This window comes from Tiliqua scincoides, chromosome 7 (assembly GCF_035046505.1).
Source record: "Tiliqua scincoides isolate rTilSci1 chromosome 7, rTilSci1.hap2, whole genome shotgun sequence".
NCBI classification, from domain to species: Eukaryota; Metazoa; Chordata; class Lepidosauria; order Squamata; family Scincidae; genus Tiliqua; species Tiliqua scincoides.
In genome coordinates, this window is record NC_089827.1 from 62,041,178 (window position 1) to 62,061,653 (window position 20,476).

At 42.1% G+C, this 20,476-nt stretch overlaps 1 protein-coding gene across 1 annotated transcript in view; it reads left to right on the top strand.

Moving 5' to 3' along the window:
* Positions 1-20,476, top strand: part of LOC136657571 (sodium-coupled monocarboxylate transporter 1-like) — a 66,690-nt gene that overhangs the window by 27,392 nt on the left and 18,822 nt on the right. Inside the window, exons 8-12 of the mRNA XM_066634489.1 lie at positions 4,592-4,680; positions 7,505-7,617; positions 13,200-13,267; positions 14,672-14,758; positions 17,760-17,935. Of these exons, the coding sequence (XP_066490586.1) occupies positions 4,592-4,680; positions 7,505-7,617; positions 13,200-13,267; positions 14,672-14,758; positions 17,760-17,935 (533 nt within the window). The remainder of the gene's footprint in view (positions 1-4,591; positions 4,681-7,504; positions 7,618-13,199; positions 13,268-14,671; positions 14,759-17,759; positions 17,936-20,476) is intronic.

Sequence of the window (20,476 nt, forward strand, 5' to 3'; positions counted from 1 at the left end):
CTTCTAGGAGCAATTCCAAGTGCTGATACTTTCCTGTTAAGCCAGTTGTTCCCAAACTTTTTAGCAACGGGACCTACCTAAAAACAAATGTTTCACAAAATCCTCTGTGGCTATAATGGTAGCAGCGGTGCTCCCCCCCCCCGAAGTTGCAGATTGTTTAACCCTTGATGCACATATCCTAATCTGCCTTGTCAGTTTCACAAACCACCAAAAATTGAGTCATGATCCACTGGTGGGTCCCAGATCCACTGTTTGGGAGCTGCATGTTAATCCCTAAGTAATATGGATCCAGTTTGTCTTGGAATCTGCCTAATTCTGAATGAAGCCCTTGCCTTGAAGATCTACTGGCAGGATCTGCTCCACATTCTGCTCCAGAAAATTGAAGGTGAGTTCAATTCCACTATGGAATTACTCGGGGTTAAGCTACAAGGCCCAAGGAGCAATGCAACAGTGGGCACATGCTCTCTTGCTCCAGATCAAAAACTTGAAGGGGACCTTTAAATGAGGAACAAATCAGGGAGATGTCAGAGACATGGTTATAATCATGGGGGACTTCGGTTATCCTCATATTGACTGGGTCAATTCATGCTCTGGTCATGAAAGAGACCTGATTTTTTGACATGCTAAATGACTGTCAGAGCAGCTAGTCAGGACCTGGTTAGGGATGTAAATGTTACTGAGTCGTTGGGGAACATGATGTGATCTGTTTCGCTGTGCAAGTCAGGGGAAGAGTGCCAAGTAACTTTGACACAAAAACCCTTGACTACCAAAGAGCAGACTTCACTCAAATGAGGAGACTAGTTAGAAGTTGAAAGGAAAGGTAGAAATCTCTCCGGAGTCCATGGAGGATATTTAAAACAATAGTAATAGAGGCCTAGTTGATGTGTGTACTGCAAAGGAAGACAGGCTCTACTAAGTTTAGGACGGTGCCAGCATGGCTAACAAGCAGAGTTAGAGAAGCTGTAAAGACCAAGGAAGCCTCCTTCTGTACATGGAACTCTTGCCCTAATGAGGAGAATAAAAAAGAACACAAACAAAAGAAATGTAAGAAGATGATACGGGAGTCCAAAAAAAGACTTTGAGGAGCATATGGCCAGCAACATTAAGGGGAATAATAAAAGCTTCTTCAATTATGTTAGAAGCAGGAAATCTGTCAGAGAAGCAGGTGGCCCACTGAATGGTGAGGGAGGGAAAGGGAGGTAAAATGGAACTTGGAGATGGCAGAGAAATTAAATGAGTTGTTTGCACCTATCCTCGTGGCAGAAGACCGTGGACAGATACTGCTACCCAAATGGCTCCTCCTGAATAAGGAATTAAGGCTGCAATCCTATACACAGGTTCTTGCGAGTAAGCGTCAGTGAACTCAGTGGGACTTATTTCTAAGTAGACATGCATAGGATTGTGCCCTAAGTCAAATATGGGTTAAAAGAGAAGATGTTTCAGACCTGATAAAAAGTCATAGGGCATAGATGGCATCCACACAAATGTTCTTAAGTAACTAAAGAATGAAGTTGCTGATCTGTTTACTAGAATATGCAACTAGAATATGCAATAATAACTGCAATGGTGCCAGAAGATTGGAGGATAGCAAATGTCACTCCATTCTTTAAAAAAAGGAGAGGGGACCTGGGAAACTACAGGCCGGCCAGCCTAACATCTGTTCCAGGTAAGATGATGGAAAACCTCCTCAAAGATAACGAAGAGCAAGCCTTGCTGAAGGAGAATCAGCATGGCTTCTATAAGGGTAAGTTTTGCCTCACAAACCTTTTAGAATTCTTTGAAAAAGTCAGCAGGCATGTGGAAGTGGGTAAACCCATAGATATATATCTGGATTTTCAGAAGTTTGACACTATGCCTCACCAAAGGCTGCTCAGAAAGCTCCACAGTCCAGGAATAAGAAGGCAGGTCCTCTTATAGATTAGGAACTGGTTGAAGACCAGGAAACAGAGTAGGTATCAATAGGCAATTTTCACAATGGAGAGAGGTGAAAAGCAGTGTGCCCTAAGGATCTGTCCTGGGATTGATGCTTTTCAACTTTTTCATAAATGACCTGGAGTCAGGGATAAGCAATAAGGTGGTTATGTTTGCAGATGACACTCAGCGTTTCTGGGTGGTGAAGACCAGAAGAGGTTGTGAAGGGATCCAGAAGGATCTCTCCAAACTGGAGAAATGGGCAGCAAAATGGCAAATGTGTTTAAATGTAATTAATTGAAAAGTAACACACATTGGGACAATCAAAACTTCACTTGTAGACTATTGCAGTGTTTCCCAAACTGGGTCAGGATCCACCAGTGGGTTGCAACCTGATTGTAGATGGATTGTGAAACAGAAACAGACAAGCTGATAATTGATGAGGAAAAGGTTTTCAGCCCTATTGAAACTGAGCCAGATGTGCACATTTATTCATGAATAGGCAAATATGCTTTGGTTGAAAGGCAGGCTGAGAGGAATGCAGTGCCACCAGAATTGTCTCAGTCTGATGAACAAAAACCCCCAAAACAATCAAGAAGGAAAGGAAAAGGAAGCTGAAAAGGAAAATGTATTGAGCCCTATGGAAAGTGAAACTGAACCACATATACCTGTTTACACACTATTAGGTGAACGAGCCTTTGCGATGATCTGGCAGAGGAGAATGCAAAAAACCAGAATGGTCTTGATCTTGGATGAACTTGGAGCTCAACAAATGCTCCAGAGAGCAGCCTCCTGCCACCCCCCCCCCCCCAGTGGTAATAAGAACTTCTGTAGCTGGTAAACATTTCTGTTTGTTTTGTAAAGCTAGGTGAATCCCAATAGAGTGTCATTTTAAAAAGTGGGTCCCAGTGCTAAAATGTTTTTGAACCACTGGGCTATTGCCTTCTGAGCTGTCTATGATGGATAAGGAAAGAGATCTTGGGGTGCTGGTGGGCAGCTCAATCAAAGTGTGGATCCAGTGAGTGGCTGCATTGAGAAGGCCAATTCTATGCTTGGGATCATTAAAAAAGGGATTGAGAATAAAACTAACAATACTATTTTGCCATTGTACACATCAATAGTAAGACCACATCTGGAGTATTGCATACAGTTCTAATTGCCACATCTCATGAAGGATATAGTGGAACTGGAAAAGGTGAAAAAGTGAGCCACCAAAATGATTAGCAGGCAGGGGCACCTCCCTGATGAGGAGATGCTACTGCATTTGGGGCTCTTCAGTCTAGAAAAAAGGCGTGGGAGGGGGAAACACATGATTGAAACATATAAAATTATGCATGGGATGGATAGAGTGGATAGAGGGATGTTCTTTTTCCTCTGACACAACACCAGAACCAGAAGACATCCACTAAAGCTGAGTGTTGGGTGAGTTAGTACAGACAAAAGGAAATATTTCTTTAGCTAGTGTTTAATTAATCTCTGGAACTCCTTGACACAGGATGTATTGATGGCATCTGGCCTAGATGCCTTTGAAAAGGAATTGACAAATTTATGGAAGAAAAGTCCATCACAGGTTTCAAGCCACAATGGGTATGTGCAACCTCCTGGTGTTAGAAATAGGCTACCTTGGAATGCCAGATGCAGGGGAGTGGCAACAGGATGCAGGTCTCTTGTTGTCTTGTGTGCTCCCTAAGGCATCTGGTGAGGCACTGTGAGATACAGGAAGCTGGACTAGATGGCCTTTAGCCTAATCTAGCAGGGCTCTTCTGAAGTTCTTATGTTCCATCCTAGGAAGCAGTATTTTTTGTGACAGTTCAGATTAAGAATGCCTTTGGTTGTAATGCTCCAGTTGTTATCCACTCCAGAAAGAAGTCCGCCAGGGCTTGGCTGTGTAGTTTCTGGAGTCTTACGAACTCTTGTTCCAGCAAAGTTTGGGGCATCTCTGGACTATTTCTCTTACTGTCGTTGTAGTAAATTAATTTGTTATATGTGGAAATTTTGGTAAAAACATTCAAAACATTATTTTAAAATACTTAGATATATTTATTGTTAACCTTTTTTTGCTTACAAGTGCCATAATAAATAAAACAGGTTCTGAAACTCTGTGGTTGATTTTCCTGCTAACTTTAATAGCTTCTCTCTTGGTTGGCCTCATTGAAGAGGTTCCTAAATAAAAATGCCTGCAATCGGGTCCAATTGACCAATGCTGGAAAACATTTATGATCAAAAACAAGATCTATAACCTGAACAAGTTAAGTGGATGGGAGTAGTTTTTAGCTAAGCTTGTTTTCACATCAAAGTTGGGACATACATTGCAGTCCTTATTTGAAGATATACTGTGTTTAGCTTTCTTTGGTGAGTTGAGGGGATAGTTTACTTTCATATAAAACTAGAAGCTGAAAAGAAGTTTGCTGAAGTTTGCTGTATGATTCACAGGGAAATTCTATGGAAAGGGTATTAGTCTATGAAATGGATTGGATTCACAGAAGGGGTTTAACAAGCAGAGTACTCTTCTCCTACCCTAGTTTTCTAACCTGTTCATGTGTGTTGTGATCACTACATAATGACATTATGGAGGTTAAAATAGTTAATAGTAGATATTTCAAGTGGAGGATATATTTTTCATAGGGACATAATACAATAAAAATGTTTTGTGTAATATCTCAATGGTGAAATTTTTCAGCTCATTCCATATTTGGTATTGAAACTTGGGGAAGATATTCCAGGAATTCTAGGATTTTTTGTGGCTGGTACCTATAGTGGGACGTTAAGGTAAGTTGGAATCATGAAATTGGGTTCTGGAAAGTAATGCTGAAATCTAGTCCATCATTTTATGCTTCAGTTTAGAGACAGTGAAGTGCCAAGTAAACCCCTGCCAACTCCCAATCTCTAATCACTCAAATTTCCTAGGCTTACAATTTCTCAGTAACCTTGGCCTGTTGAGGGGGGGGGGGCGCGGAATGTTCCCCTTCCTCTCCCAGAACAAGAATTTGCAGGTAAGAATTCCATTTTTCTCTGGAAGAAGAAGGGGGCATTCCTGAAACTTTCAGGGACTTTCCAGAGCCCCTCATCTGGGTGTGACAGGCATGATGAGCCAATTTGATGTGAAGTACCTTCTGAAGAATGCATTTGCCAAAGGATGCATCCTCTGAACCCGTCACATCCACCTTGTAAAACTTTGTGCATATGTGGCCGAAAGGAGACATTAATGTCACATAGCTCTCATTTTAATCAGGCGTGTTTAATTGCATAACTTGGCAGATTTGATAGGATGTATATGCCTTAGTACTTGGGACCAAGGGTGGGGCTGTAAAACCCCATGGCAAAACCATTAAAGGGTAAAGGGGTTTTGTGTTGCCTAAAAAGAGCTAGAAAGTACCATACTGGGAGAAACAAGTTCGGACTAGTCAACACTAGAAGCTCTGAGTGGCATTTGAAGTTTCTAGAATCACCTGTTCAGAACTAGAAACAACTGAATCTGTCTGGAACAGCTAGTTCCAACTGGGACAACAGAGAATCTCTGGACATTTTCAAGATACTAAAAATGCGGTTTTCCTAACTGGAAGTAGTTTTCCCCACAAGGCACTGTACTGAGACAGACCAGGGACAGACTGCACTTGCTCCCGGTGTGGAAGGGATTGTCACTCCCGGATTGGCCTTTTCAGCCACACTAGACGCTGTGCCAGAACCACCTTTCAGAGCGCGATACCATAGTCTTTCGAGACTGAAGGTTGCCAATACAATACTAGGAGAGACTAGAAACTTCCATCCCTGTCAGGAGTTTCTAGTTTTTCCTGTGTGGAAGTATTTTTTTTTGCCTATAAGGCACTATATTTTCTGGTTGGAACTAGGAAACAGTAGAAACTGCCAACATCATCCAGAGCTACTACTTTTTACTAGTCAGAAACAATAATAGATTTTGAGTTTTTACTGTAATATATATAAAAATGACTATCTTTAACACCAGTGGACTGTTCTCTATGAAATGCCCTACCCAATTTTGTAGGCATGTGTGTGGAGTACATTGTGTGCTGCCTCCTGTCCATTATGTACAATGTATATATTAATGAATAACATGCACCCCAAGGTAGACTTTGGGCTACTGCAAGTAAGGCACCCTCACCAGTCCATTCTTTTAATGACAGCCCATCATGTTCAACCCAGTGTTTTACTATAGTACAAGACATTATCAAATGGCTACCCAAATGCCAATATATGTATGTCTGATAAAAGTATAAGAAATTGACTGTGTGCACCTTAAGTCTAGAGAGCCATTCCAAATCATGCTCATAGTAGTTTATGTATCTCTCACCCATTTTACCCTGCTAAATAATCTTATGTGATAACTCAAGCTAAAAGATGATGACCTTTCCAAGACCCCTGGTGAGCTTCATGATTTAGTGGGGATTTAATTCCATGTTCCTTCTTCTAGCCCAGCATTCTGTCTGCTCCCCTGCAGTGGTGGTAATTGTCAATACTCGTAGTTTTTCTGCCCATAAAACATGTTTTGCTATCAAAATCAACTTTCTGTGTGCACTTGTAGAACATGTCCAAATTCATGCCTGCCATCTTGGCAAATGTTTGTTACAGAATTAATGCCACCGATTGAGCATATCTGCTCAAGTCAATTCTGTACGTACATGGTCCAGAAATGTGCTCAAGTTTCAAGATGCACAAATGCACATGTGTATTTAATTGAGGCATATTGTAGATCTGAGAGTACTGGAGCCAACTCCCAGTGCATGAGCCGTTCACTTCAGTTCAGTTCAGTAAGACCTTTATTGGCATAAAATACAGAGAAAGAACAAAACAAAACAAAAATATACAAAGACAATACAACATAAACATCAGTCTTTTCCTCACACACTGCCCAGAGCTCTGCCTGGCTATTACCCCAGATAAAAAGGAAGTGACCTTATCCAGGGTCTCAGAATCAGGTGTGGAAAGGAGAGACTAAAGCATGATTGACTCCTCCCAGCCCTGCATTCTAGTTAACAATGGGCCTAGATATTTCTTGCATGAAGCATCATGTAGCGGGCAGTAGAAAAAGGTATGTATTAGAGTCTCAATGCAATCCCTACCACACTTGCATTTCCACTTCGAGTAGGGAATACCACTGAACCTGCCCGTTAACAAGGCTGATGGAAGAGCGTTACATCTTGCAAGTGTGAATGCTCTCCGAGCCTGCGAGCACTCCAGATGGTAAAAGAAGAAGGCCGGTTTCCCAAAACTGACTGGAATATGGAGATAGAGTGGAGAGCATGTGGTTCTGGCGACACTAAACACAGTGCAAGAGCAACAGAACAGAAATCCTCTTGTACGGGCCCTGGGAACTCTGAGTTCATCTATGTTTTGCTCCTGGTCACTGTTTCTGTGACTGATTAGAGCTATGCCTCTTTTGTTTTTTCTTAATTGTCTCACAGCCCAATCCTATGCATATCTTCTCAGAAGTAAGTCCCATTAGGATCAATGGGGCTTACTCCGAGGAAAGTGTGGAAAGGATTGGGCTGTCAGTTTTTAATCTTCTGAAACCATAATTGTGGAATCATAATTGGTAGAGATGCAAACTGAGAATTTCAAATTTTATATTCTTTAGTACAGTATCTTCCAGCATCAATGCATTAGCTACAGTAACTGTGGAGGATCTTGTTAAACGTAATTTGAAAACAGTATCTGAAGAAGACCTGTCATCAATTTCCATGGGAATGAGTAAGTTTGCATGAGGTTTTCCATTTTGGGTATTTTAAAAAAGAATTATCTGAGAAAATAACCTGATTGAGGTTAGAAGAATAGATCGAATTGCTTTTATACATAATAAAAGAGCAGTGGCAACTGCTTTCATTTTGTTTCTTTCTGGCTTTTTTTTTTTTTTTTGGCAATACTTTATTTATTTATTACAGATACAGGTAAGGAACATTGGATAAACTTAGGGCTGGGACTACACAGGTTACACATGAGGATTTTGGCCATCGATTACAACATACATTGCCCAATGAGATTATTCATCAATACAAAAATTATCATATTTATTAATCTACTGATTAATAGTTTAACTAAACAATCAGCATTTTTTTCTCTAAAATGATCTATCCAGTCATAAAAAGGCTTCAAATTTTTACTTATACACTCTTCTTGCCACTAAGCTAATACTTAAAATAAAATTTTTCTTGTCTGATTCTTAGCTTCTAATATCACATTTAAGAGGAATGCCTCCAGTTAAAATGGTAATACACAGTTCAATATCTCTTATAACATGTTATGTATTATTTTCCAAAATTTCTTTACTTTTTCACCTATCCACCACATATAATAAAAAATTCCCTCAATTCTTTACTCATCCGACATTTGTATGATGACCCAGGGTACACTTTTACTATTTTCTCTAGAATAAAATGCCATCTATAAATTATTTTATATAACTTCTCTTTTAAAAAATAACCCCTTTATTTATCTTATTTTTGCAATATTTGTATTCCAAATTTCCATTTACATCTACTTTGATTTAATATGATTAATAGAATACTCTTCATTTCTAAAAAAAAAAAAATTGATCCATTAATATCTACAAAAGAAAAAAAAAGTTCTACTTGTTTTTCAGCCATTTTAACTTTCTGTCTTAGTACTTGCTTTGTTCTCTGTCTTACGGTGTTTTCCTTCCTGTTCCTCCCACTACTCCTTCCATTTCTTCTTTTTTCTTCTTAAATCTCTTAAATTTCTTGGCCCCTCTCTTTTTTTCTTTTTCTTCATTCTGTTGTTTTTGAATTTAATCCAAAAATTCTTCCTCTTCTTGAGACAGCGTGCTCTCTGGATGTTCCCTCATTTTTCTTTGTTAAAATTCTTAATTCTTATAGTGACGGTTGCTTTTTCCATCTCCGGTCTCATTTCAAAATACTCCACTTCTTTAGTTTCATCCGACATTTGATCCATTCTTTTTTTCTTATCTGTTATTTATAATCTGTTTCTGCCTGCTTACCAGGGAGGAGTTTGCTTGCTTCATTTGTTCAGATAATTTTCTGACCTGTTGCTCCATTTCACTTCTAAAATCCATCAAGAAATCCATTAATAAGGACTGGCTTTTACTAACCTCCTTTAAATTTTTAAATGCCATTTTTAGCAATATCAAATCCAGCCACTTCTTGCAGGGCTAATTTTCAATTTTTGTATCCAAAAGGTATAAATCAATATTCCACGTCCAATCAATAACAATGTCAAATCAGTCAAACAATTAGAGAGTCATCCAAATCTTTATTTTGCATCCCTTCTTCCAAAAAGGGTGGATCAGTAATCCAGGTCAGTAACACAGTCAAATTAGGATAGTATGCCTTTAAATGACCAGGCCTGAATCAAGGCTTTTTGCTAGGACAGCGAAAGTGAAAATTATTTCAGCCTTAGAAGATTAATTTTTCATTTCTTTTCCATGCATACCATTAAACAAAGTAATCTTGTGTTTGCTCCAGCAGGGGTTTCTTTAAATCCAGATTTGCTCATTTCCCCTCTGGGTGGCTACCAGCCAACGTAAATAATCTTAAAATTATCTTTTTCTCCTTCCAACCTCTTGATTGCAGTTCTTGTTATAGCCTTTTAATGAGTCAAGGTTACTCACATTTTTAAAGCTTTTTTCACTGTCATGTTGTTGTATCTAGGCCGTGGGAGACGGAGTTCCCAGCTTTCCGGATCTTCTTCAAGATGGCAACCGTGATTCAGCACAGAGCAAACGGGGAAAAATCTTTGAAATTGCCTGTTTCAAAAGACTCCCCCGTTCAAGCTCTCAGCTCTTCGTACCATCTTCTTGGCAACGAAGAGTGCCTCAGTTGTTGAGGCACATGAAAAACACACGTATTTAGCAATCCCCCCAGGAGCCCTCTGAGGTTCACTGCTACTTCGTTGTTGGCTCTGCCCCCTCTTTCTGGCTTCTTAACCACATGCTAGAATCTAATTGCAGGCCCAGCCTAACCATGTCTGCCACTCTCAGCCTGCCACAGGATTAAATACAAAACTGTTGTTAAGAATGTTGCTTTCTGATCTGACAGTTTTGTGAGCTCCTACAGTCCTTGTCCCATGCGGATACCAAAATGTTTGAAAGCCGAAATTGAAAGCGCCAACAATAAGAACAAAAGAAGAGTCCAGCTGGATCAGGCTAAAGGCCATCTAGTGTAGCTTCCTGTATCTCACTGTGGCCCACCAGATGTTATCAGGGAACACATAAGGCAACAAGAGACCTGCATCCTATTGCCGCTCCTTTGTATCTGGCATTCTAGGGATCCTTCTTCTAAAACCAGGAGGTTGCACGTATCCATCATGGCTTGAAATCTGTGATGGACTTTTTCTCCCTAAATTTGTCCAAACCCCTTTTAAAGGTATCTAGGCCAGGTGCCATCACCACATCCTGTGGCAAAGTGTTCCACAGATTAATTGTGTATTTGCATCCCTCAGTGTCGGAAGACTATGGTATTGCACTCTGAATGGTGGTTCTGGAACAGAGTGTCCTCACCAGTGCATGAAGCCTGGGTAAAGTAGATATGGAGGATAGACTGTTACCCATGCAGCAAATCCCCCCTCTCCACATCACTGAAATGGTCCAATGGAAAGGCAGAAGCCAATACGGTTGGTTCCAGCAGCGTTGCAGGAATTGCCAGAACATGACTGTTCAGCCATGGGGAACACATGAGGCTGTGTTCAGCCTCTGGGACTCCAGCTCCTGATTTTGCCTTGAGGTTGACTCCTGAAGCCTTTTCCATTACTGGATATAACCACAAGGCAGTGGAGGTTTGGGATCAGAGTTTTCCTTCTCTCAGATGAGCTGCCTTCCCAGGCTAACGAGTCCCACCTACCCGGTAGCTGTTTAGTCGACTCTTACGACAAGTACAGCCAAACTGAGGGCCTATTCTTATCCTCAGCCCCCAGGGAAACAGATTAATTACAGGCAACCATATGATCTATTTGAATGTTTTGAATCTTTTTGATGAAGTTTCATATCAGAATCTCAGCAGGCCAAACTAGAACTTTGCCTAAATATGAAAAGAGACATAAGGACAGGGGGTAAGGTTTTTCTTCCAAATAGTATATGAGGTGAAGGGAAGGGGAACTTTAGTACTTTACCCCAACTGTTTTATCTCCACTTTGTAATTTGTTTCCACCACCATTTTGATTTCAGTTATCCACCCCATCCCACTCCTGGCACTCTGTTCAGATATTTTTTTAAACTTGTCTTTCTATGGAAGTTTTTTTAAAAATAAAAAACAGCACTGGAGTTGGTGATTGTGATCAGGATGAAAGTCACAGTGGGATCAAGTACTAAAGCCCCCTTCCCTTACTGTTTCATTATATTTTGTGGCCTCCTCTCTGCACTATTTATTACAAAAGCATGCCCCAGTGGAGCCACATTGTACATGGGTAGCCTAATTCTATGAAATGAGCATGTACACTATCGCAAACGTCCCATAAGGCATGTTATGGTAGTGTAGAGGCTTGTGACACTGGCGGAAAGGCCTGTGATGACCAATTGGTGTCAGTTGAAGTCCTGCTCCCACTGGAGCAGGTAAGCTCTCTGTGGGCCAGTGGGGGGAGAATGGAACAGAGGCACAGAGGGAGTGTTATGGGGGGGGGCAGATGGAGCAGAGGCGGGGGAGGGCAGAAACCAGTGGCAGCGGCTACTGCCATATCCAATTCCTGATTTTCTGACAATGGGCTACTCAGACATGCACCAGGGGAGGTTCAAAATTAATAATCATCTTCAGGGAATTGGAGGGGGACAGACATAAATGGAGAAAGGATTGATTTGAACTGTATGTCACAGGTTTCCTGTTCCCTGGACCAGTGCTGTCATTAGGCCAACTAGGCAGCCACGTACTGCACAGACTTCTGAGGGGCACAGTACTGGCTTTTGAAGGACATAGTTATGTGCAGATTAATTTTTTGAACCCATGTAAAAAAAATGCAACTGACAATTTTTTACTTTAAGATAAATGCCACAACAGAGCTATATTAATAATAATGTCTTACGAAAAATATCTGTTTCAGTTACCCTTGCCTAGGGCATGAAATAGTTTGGCACTGGACCTGCCCATACAAGCCCTACAAACCTTCAAGACAAAAAAGTCTATAAAGGGATTTTATTTTTATTTATGCTAATTTATATTTTAAACCAGTGTCTGGCATTTAGTGCCATACTCTGTTTTCCTTTGACCTTTTGCTAATGAAAAAAAGAAAGGTGTTTTGTTGGTTTGGCGTTTCCTAAAAGCCAATTTTTGTATCTAAGTTGATTTATTATTAGTAGAAAAATGGTCTAGTTGTAGTACATGTACAAGTAGTACATGGTCTCTGTTTACTTGAGGGTAGAGGTTATGGCTCAGTGGTGCAGCATCTCTTTTGCAGAGAACAAGTCCCATTTCAATCCCTGCCATCTCTAGGTAGGACTGGGAAAGACTCCTGTCTGAAACCCCCAGAGAGCTGCTGCCATTCCGTGTAGATGAGGGGTGTCCAAAGATTTTGGCAGGAGGGCCACATCATCTCTCTGACACCTTGTCGGGGGCCGAATTAATTTACATTACAAATTTGAATAAATTTACATAAATGAATATATTAAAGATGAACTTATATGAATGAGTGAAGGTCTTGCAATAGCTCAAGGTCTATAAAAGGCCTTGCACAAAGCAAGGCTGGCCTTTGCTGCTGCTATTGCATCACATACATGAAACAATGAGCAGTGGAGGGAGCCCTCATCCCACAGCTCACTCGAGAGGCCAAACAGTTGGCCTCACGCTGAGAGCAGTTGCGTCAGGCCAGTGTGGGCTCCAACAAATCTCTGGAGGACCAGAGGCTCATTGGAGACTAGGGACTCCCTGAGGGCCGCATAGAAAGGCCTTGAGGGCTGCAAGTGGCCCCAGGGCCGGGGTTTGGGCACCCCCGGTGTAGATAATCCTGATCTAGATAGACTGTGTATCTGTCTCTGTAGAAGGCAGTTTTTATTTCACATTTTTATACTGCCCTTCCTCAAAAGAGCTCATAGCAGTGTACACAACTGCTCCCCTCCTTCTTGTCCTCACAACAACCCTGTGAGGTAGGTGAGGCTGAGAGAAAGTGACTGACCCAAGGTCACCCAGGAAGCTTTGTGGCTAAGGGGGGATTTGAACCTGGCTTGTCCAGGTCTAAGTCCACCAACCAAACCAGGGTAGCCAGGGACTACCCTGGCTGTCCTTTGTAACCTTTGTAAATGTAGCCTTTTTAAACTGCTAAATCAGGTGACATAGTTAAATGGATCATATAAACATTTGTATAAATTATCTGTTTAGGTCTGTTATTTGGAATAATATGCATTGCCATGGCTGCTGTGACATCTGTTCTAACCGGCGTGTTACAGGTAAGTGCTTAACATTACTAATCTCAGTATAAAAATGGTTTAGATGTGAAGAGAAATCCTACATATGTCTACTTGGAAGTAGGTTCTATTAAAATCCATGTAACTTTCAGCTAAGTGTGCACTTTCAGAACTCTAATTTCCTTCCTACATGTTTGCTTTGACAATAATGTGAATTAGGGACATACCCAGTATACATCATAATTTTCTGGAACATAGAACATTGCCTGGGTACTGGGCAGAAGATGGGTGCCCAATCTTTTTGTCCTGTCTGGCTCATGCCCTCATCAGCAAGACTTGAGTTAGTCAGTCTGGTCCTCCTTTCAGAAGTCAGGATACTCCTTTAAGGTGCAGTCTCAGTCAGTGGCCACATTCAAAACCCAAAGACAGTGATTTTTAAACATTTTCAACTCACGGTACACTGTCAAGGGACTAAAATTGTCAAGGCACACCATCAGATTTTTTGGGGGGTGGCAATTGACAAGACACACTGCACTGCCAGTGGAGCACACCCCACTCCCAGGGCACACGTGCAGGCCATTCACTGCACACTAGTTTGCAACTGCACACTGGTTGAAAATCACTGCCCTAAGACTTTGTGCCAAAATCTTTATCCTCTTCAAAGCAGGGATTTTATCTCCCTTTCTATTTTGTTACAGGCTACAAGCTGGTCCCAATGCTACTATTCTCCCAGTTGCTCACTCCAGTAGTTGGACTCGCACTTCAGCACATCTTCACCCTTTCCTCAGTGCATGACACTGAATCACTTCAGATGCTTGGATGCTCATGCTGTTTATATTGACTGCATTGTGGGGTTCACTTCTTTTCCAGAAGGGAGCCAACACGACAATTTAGCCATTGAGATTTATTATTATTATTATTATTATTATTATTATTATTATTATTATTATTACAGCAACAGTATTTATATACTGCTTTTCAACAAAAAGTTCACAAAGCAGTTTACAGAGAAAATCAAATATCTAATGGCTCATCTATATAGACTTGGTTTGTAAAGAATCCTGTGGGGTCCTTATTTACCTGCCAGAACTCAGTATTACTCTGATTTAAAGCATGTTTATTATCAGTGTTTGGATTGCTTGGAAGATGAAGCATTTCCCCAAACTCTTTGGGGCTCTTCCCCCCTGAAAAAGATAAAATTATACAGCGATGGCTGCAATCCTAACCTCACTTTCCTCGGAATAAGTCCCATTGAACACAATAGGACTTACTTCTGAGTAGACCTGTTTAGGATTGTGCCCGATGTCTCCAAGTGGAGGGAGGAGTTCCCTATTTAGGGATGCCTTTCCATACACTAAAGAGAATGATCATTTGTGGTATGACCAACATTCCTCTTTGTTTCTTCCTGCCTTTACCAGAGGTTGTGATTTGTTTTTCCCCCCTTAGATTACGCTCACTGTTTTTGGAGTAATTGGTGGGCCTCTTTTGGGAATATATGCCTTGGGTGTCCTTTTGCCTTCTGCCAATGCTAAAGTAAGTACTCAGTTTGCATCCTATTGTTACTAACTGAAATGGTGGGAGGGAGGCTTAATTTATACTTAAGTTTTATACTTATGCTCAGAATAGCATCTGAAATAGTTTTATATATACAGACAAAGGGGTAGTTGAGACATAATGCCAAACCTTGAGCTTTCGTGCTCTCTTCACCCTCTGTAGCCTTCCCTCTTCTGTGGGAAAGTCATGCCTCCTCTCTTGGTTTAAAGCAAACTGTAGTTTATTTTGTTCAAGCCTGCAAATGGTGGTTTGTGCTTTTTCAATCCCTGTTGTATGGCAGCCACAAACTGTATTTTGTTAATGCTCAGGTCATGGCAAAGAATTTTTAGATACACTAAATGCCTATGCCCTCAGGCCTCAGAAAGGCCTCTGGAGGTGCCAGAAAGGCACATCTGACTTTTACGAAAACTGAAAGTGCCTTTCTGAAGCTTCTGGAGACCTTTCTGATGCCCACAGAATTTTCCTCCTTCTCTCCAGGCCTCAGAACCCAGGTGTGATTGGAGAACATATCTGGTTGCACCCTGAAGTCATGTTGGACCAACCTGTTGATTCTTTTATTCGCAGGTTTCGGTATCCATGAAGGGTCTGGAAACAGATATCCTGCAGATATTGAGATCTAACTGTATTTCAGTTTTTCCTTTAAAGCTCCCTCCTTTGTTTTCCTTAACCTTTCGTTACAAACAGCATAAGCAATAAATTTTCCTCTCAATCCGGTTTTAACAGCTTCACATTCTGTCACTCTAGAGCAGGGGTCTCTAAACTTTTCAGTACGAGAGCCACATTGTATATTGTACACATTTTCACAGTGTGAAAAAATCAGTTATATAAATGTATGAATGAAATTCATTCATTTAAATTGTGTCGGGGGCAGACACAAGAAAATAATCCAACTGAAAACAATTATAATGAACTGCATAGGCAAGTGTATATTACTGTTCACATGGATAAAGTGAACAACGAGGATCAATTAAAGCACGGGTCTCCAAACCCCAGCCCGGGGGCCAGATGCAGCCCGTGGCAAGCATCTATCTGGTCCCCTGCAAGCCTCTGGCCCACTCATCTGAATGTGACCAGAGCTGTGCTCCAGTTGCGTCTGGACTGAGGGCCGGTGAAGCCACGTCCCTCACCTCAGAATGCCTTCTAAAGGCCTGAAGGCATCACTTCCTGGTTTTCCTGAAAAACCAGAAGTGATGTTTTGGGGTCACCTGAAGCCTTAGGCTTTCTGAGGCTTTCTAATGTATTTATTTAAATTTTGTATTTAAAATTTATTTATTTTTCCGGCCCTTGACACCATGCCAGATATTCGATGTAGCCCTCTGGCTGAAAAGTTAAGAGACACTTGAATTAAAGCCTAGTTTAATGGGTCTGAGCAGTTTGTGACAAACCAGGATAGAGATTTTGAGTTCATGGTGGATCACTCAATGAAAATGTCAGCCCAATGTGCAGTTAAGTTGCAATAAGAATGTGCAAATTCCATGCTAGGAATCATTAAGAAAAGAATCAAGTATAAGACTGCCAATATGATATTTCCCCTGAAAGGTCTATGGTGTGGCCACATTTGGAATACTATGTCCAATTCTGGTTGCCAAGGGAGGATATTGCAGAAGTGGAAAAGGTGCAAAACAGGAAAACCAAAATTAACAGATAGCTAGAACGCCTCGCTTATGAGTTAAGGTGATACACTTTATTGCTTTTTTGCTTAGATAAAAGGCATGGGGTGAACATGATTGAGAGTTAGAAACTTATACATGGTGAGGCTAAAGAGAAGCTCTTTTCCCTTCTCACAATACTAGAACCAGAAGTCATTCATTGAAACTAGTCAAAAGGAGGTGTTTCTCCACATAGCTCATAATTAGTCTGTTAAATTCACTGCCATAACGATCCCATTTAAACCAAGGTAAGCTAGTGGCCATCACCACATCTTACGGCCTACTAGCCTACATTGCTTTAAATGGAGAATTGACAGATCCATGGAAGAATTGGCTACTAGTCATTATGATTACGTGCTACCTCCAGATCCAGTAGGAGTATGCCTCTGGATACCAGTTGCAGGGGAACAATGGTGGGAGACAAGTATAGGTGGGGCCTTTTTATCTGCGGGGGTTACATTCCCTGTTCCCACACAGATATAGAAAACTGCAGATAATGAAATCTATTGTTTTCGGGGCCCACTGGATCTCTGAATGGGACCAGAGCCTTGCTCCAGTTGTGTCTAGAGCCATTCTGAGCCTTGGAGAGGCAGCACACAGCCTCTCCAAGTCTCAGAAAACTTCCCAGACACGACTGGAATAAGGTTCCGGTCGCATCTGGGAGGTCTTTTAGTGGTTAATCTGCTGGTTCTGAAGCTGTGGAGAGGCAAATCCACAGATGCTGAATCCATGTATAGAAAGGTCCTACCTGCATGCCCTTTTTTTTGTTTGTGGACTTCCCAGAGGCAAAATAGATGCTGACTGGATGGGCCTTTGGCTTGATCCAACAATGTTCTTATATTTAACTTTCTAATATTTTGGATGATTCAGACAAAACCACAAACTGGGCTTTTCTTCAAACTGGGATAAGAGGCAGGTAATCTATGAACATAGGAGGAGAAAGTGCATGAGCCCAAGGCTCCTAAGTGCTTGTTCACTGAAAGTGAAACCATGGCTTAGCATTTATGTATGAACTATCCCATTGTAGCAAATAGCACTTACGTGGTTAAACAGCTGCTGGGGGATGATTGTTGGCGCAAAAAAAAGTGCAGATGTAAAAGGTTAAATGCCGCTCTGTGAAAGTAAAAGAAGCCATTTTTGAACCATGATTTTAAAGGGACATTTCTTGTTCCTCCAGAGACTGGTAGTGCCCTTCTCATACGAGGGTAGCTTTCAATATTTGGTAGTGGTTTAAGATCCTTTTAAAAGTAAAAGTCAGGGTCTTCAGTTCTTGAAGTGAGTTGTTACTTTGGTTGTTTTTATCCTGACAGTGTGCATAACTTTGTTTTTAGGGCGCATTTTCTGGTCTCATTTGTGGAATTATTATTATATTGTGGATTGGAATTGGTTCTCAAATGTACCCCATACCACCTCAAAGAGCAATGCCATTACACCTTTCAACTGCAGGCTGCCATGCATTCAACTGGACTGTGCCCACTACCATTGCAAAACCTCCAACAGCTCCAAGGTTTGCACAATCAATCACACATTGAATGTGGTTCTAGTTTTGTTCTAATACTTAGCGGTGTTCTGTTTGCTTGAGTAATGTGGTTTTGTCTATCAACATTTTTGTTTTGTTATTTTATTTCATTAAGGCCCTTTATAGCATACCATTCTATTTTTTTTACTTCCCAAGATAGCTTTCATAAAAATCAATTTAAAAATCTGCTCTAATGACAAGCATAGAATAACATTACAGAGTACAAGCAAAGAGCTGTTTCAGAACACAGCAGCAATGTAACAATTACAGCAACTCAGGAATAGATTGAAAAGTTTTTAAAGCCTGAGGAAACAGAAAGGACTTCATCTAATGCTGGAAGAATATTAGAAAATGCATTATGTGAGTTTCCCTGAGGAAATAGGATTCCACAGGTGAGTCCTATGATTGAAAAGACCCTTTGGTCTGTTAGCCCCCCTCTAAACACCTCTGAAGGCAGAGGCACCCTGAGAAGAGCTTCTGATTATCTTATCATTCAGGCAGTTTCATGTGAAAACAGATGTTCCTCCAGCGTCAAGGTATGATATATCAGCACCACCAAACTGCTAGCTGGATTCTTAAGGGGGAGCAGAACGCTTGCCAGATGAGAAAAGGTTGAAAACTACCTCCCTAGACAGACAGACAAACCACCCAACAACCGTCACTCTGTCATGCTTGAAATGCGTTTATTCACCTCAACACCAGACACTGATTAATCACTTCCACCATCCATGCATGCTGAGCCCATGCCTCAGAGGTTTTCATGTAGGCTGATAGGTCTCAAATTGGTTTGTTCTCTGCCAATACAATCCGTGATAAGGTCTGACACATGCTCTGCAAGTAAATGGATATTCGAGATCAGAAATCAAAAGTAGTGCAACCCTTTTGAGGAGGTACATCTCTAAAGGAACAACCTGACCAAAGACTTAAAGTGTTCTTGCCATATATTAGAAGCACGATGGATCATTTTGGCAAAACAAGTGAATTTGAGACCTATGAATCAACCTGTATGTGCTGCAAGTTCTATGCTCAGCTAAAGACCCCAATCAGCTTTGAACATTGGGGTTTATCACCTTCCTTGTAGTTGCAAAAAGTGTACATTGGCTCAACAAAAAGACATATTAGCATGAGGATAAAAGAATGTGAGAGACTTTGCCATCTACAACAGCCAGAAAAATCAGCTGTTGCTGAACATGTCCTAAAAACAGGACACCAGATGGATTTCGAACACCTCCAGTTCCCTGGTGGAGATGGGGGCATTCCTGACAGATGGGAATGTCCCTCGTTGCATCCTGTAGGCAGGTCAAAACCCAAAGGGTGGAGCTCCCTGTGCGCGGGGACCAGGACCACCATATCGTTCCTGCCTCGCACACAGGCTGGTCACCTGGTCACAGAGCTCTCCTGCACAGCGTGCCTTTTTTCTCCTGTGCTTTCTCCTCCCCCTCCCTTGGGCTCATCGGCTGGGGTGGCGGGAGTCTTTTTCCGGAGCAGGCAGGCACGCTCCACTTAGCAGCGCTTCCAGCCTGCCTCCGTGCCTTGCCGCTCTGAGGTCCCTGAAGCATGGCAGCCCTGCGCCTGCCTGCAGGGATGCACAGCAGCAGCCATCTTGGCACGCCTGGTCTGCGCCTCTCAGAGGTAGCAGCAGGGAAGGGGGGGCTGCAGATTTCCCCCCAGGTCTCCCCAGCGCTAACACAGCGTCCTGGGTGAGACCAGGCAGACCCCTTCCACAAATCTTGAGCGCCCAGGTCTGCCCCATGAACTCCAGCTTCAGGCGCCTCCACGGAGGCACGGGCGCCATTTTGTGCTGCCTGCTGCCACCTGCTGGTACCTGGTTCCGCCTTTCCTGCCAAAACTATAAGTGCAAGGGCTGGGAAGCCATTTTAGGGACCTTGTTTTGTATCTTGGCTCTGGCTGGTACAACTGTTGTGAGACCTGGTCTGGGTGAATTTTGAAGTACCTCCTTTTGTGTCTTGGCTTAGGCTGGTAAATTGTTAGGTGTTTTTTTGCGCCTGCCCCCCCCAATAAATCCCCCCCCCCATTTTTAACTGCTGATTTTTTCTGCTGAACTCACTATGTCTTCTGACACAAGTTCTGAGTCCAGCCTGCCTGACCTGGGCACTTCATGTATACCCAGATTAGCCAAATCTTTAGCACCCACTCACAAGGGACCCAAGACTCCTGCAGCCCCTTCTTCCATAGGGAGCACAGACAGAGAACACATTATGCAGTGGCTGGAGGGACTTATAGATGCCAGGTTGGGTGCACACAGCTCTGCTGCTCAACCATCACAGTCCTCCAATGACAGGGGCAAGGGCAAGGCTAAACATCTCGGAACCCCTCCCTGCCCACCCTTAGCCCCGCAGGTTCTGATTTTTCTGCTGCCTCAAACTCTGATGCCCCCAGGCGTAAGAAAAGTCTTAAACACTCTAAGCCACGGGTAGCCACACATGCTGAAGTCCAAGTGCTCACCAGTTGCTGCCATGGGACATGGGGGCCTTGAGCTCAGTTCTTCTGAGGAACACTCCTCTAGAG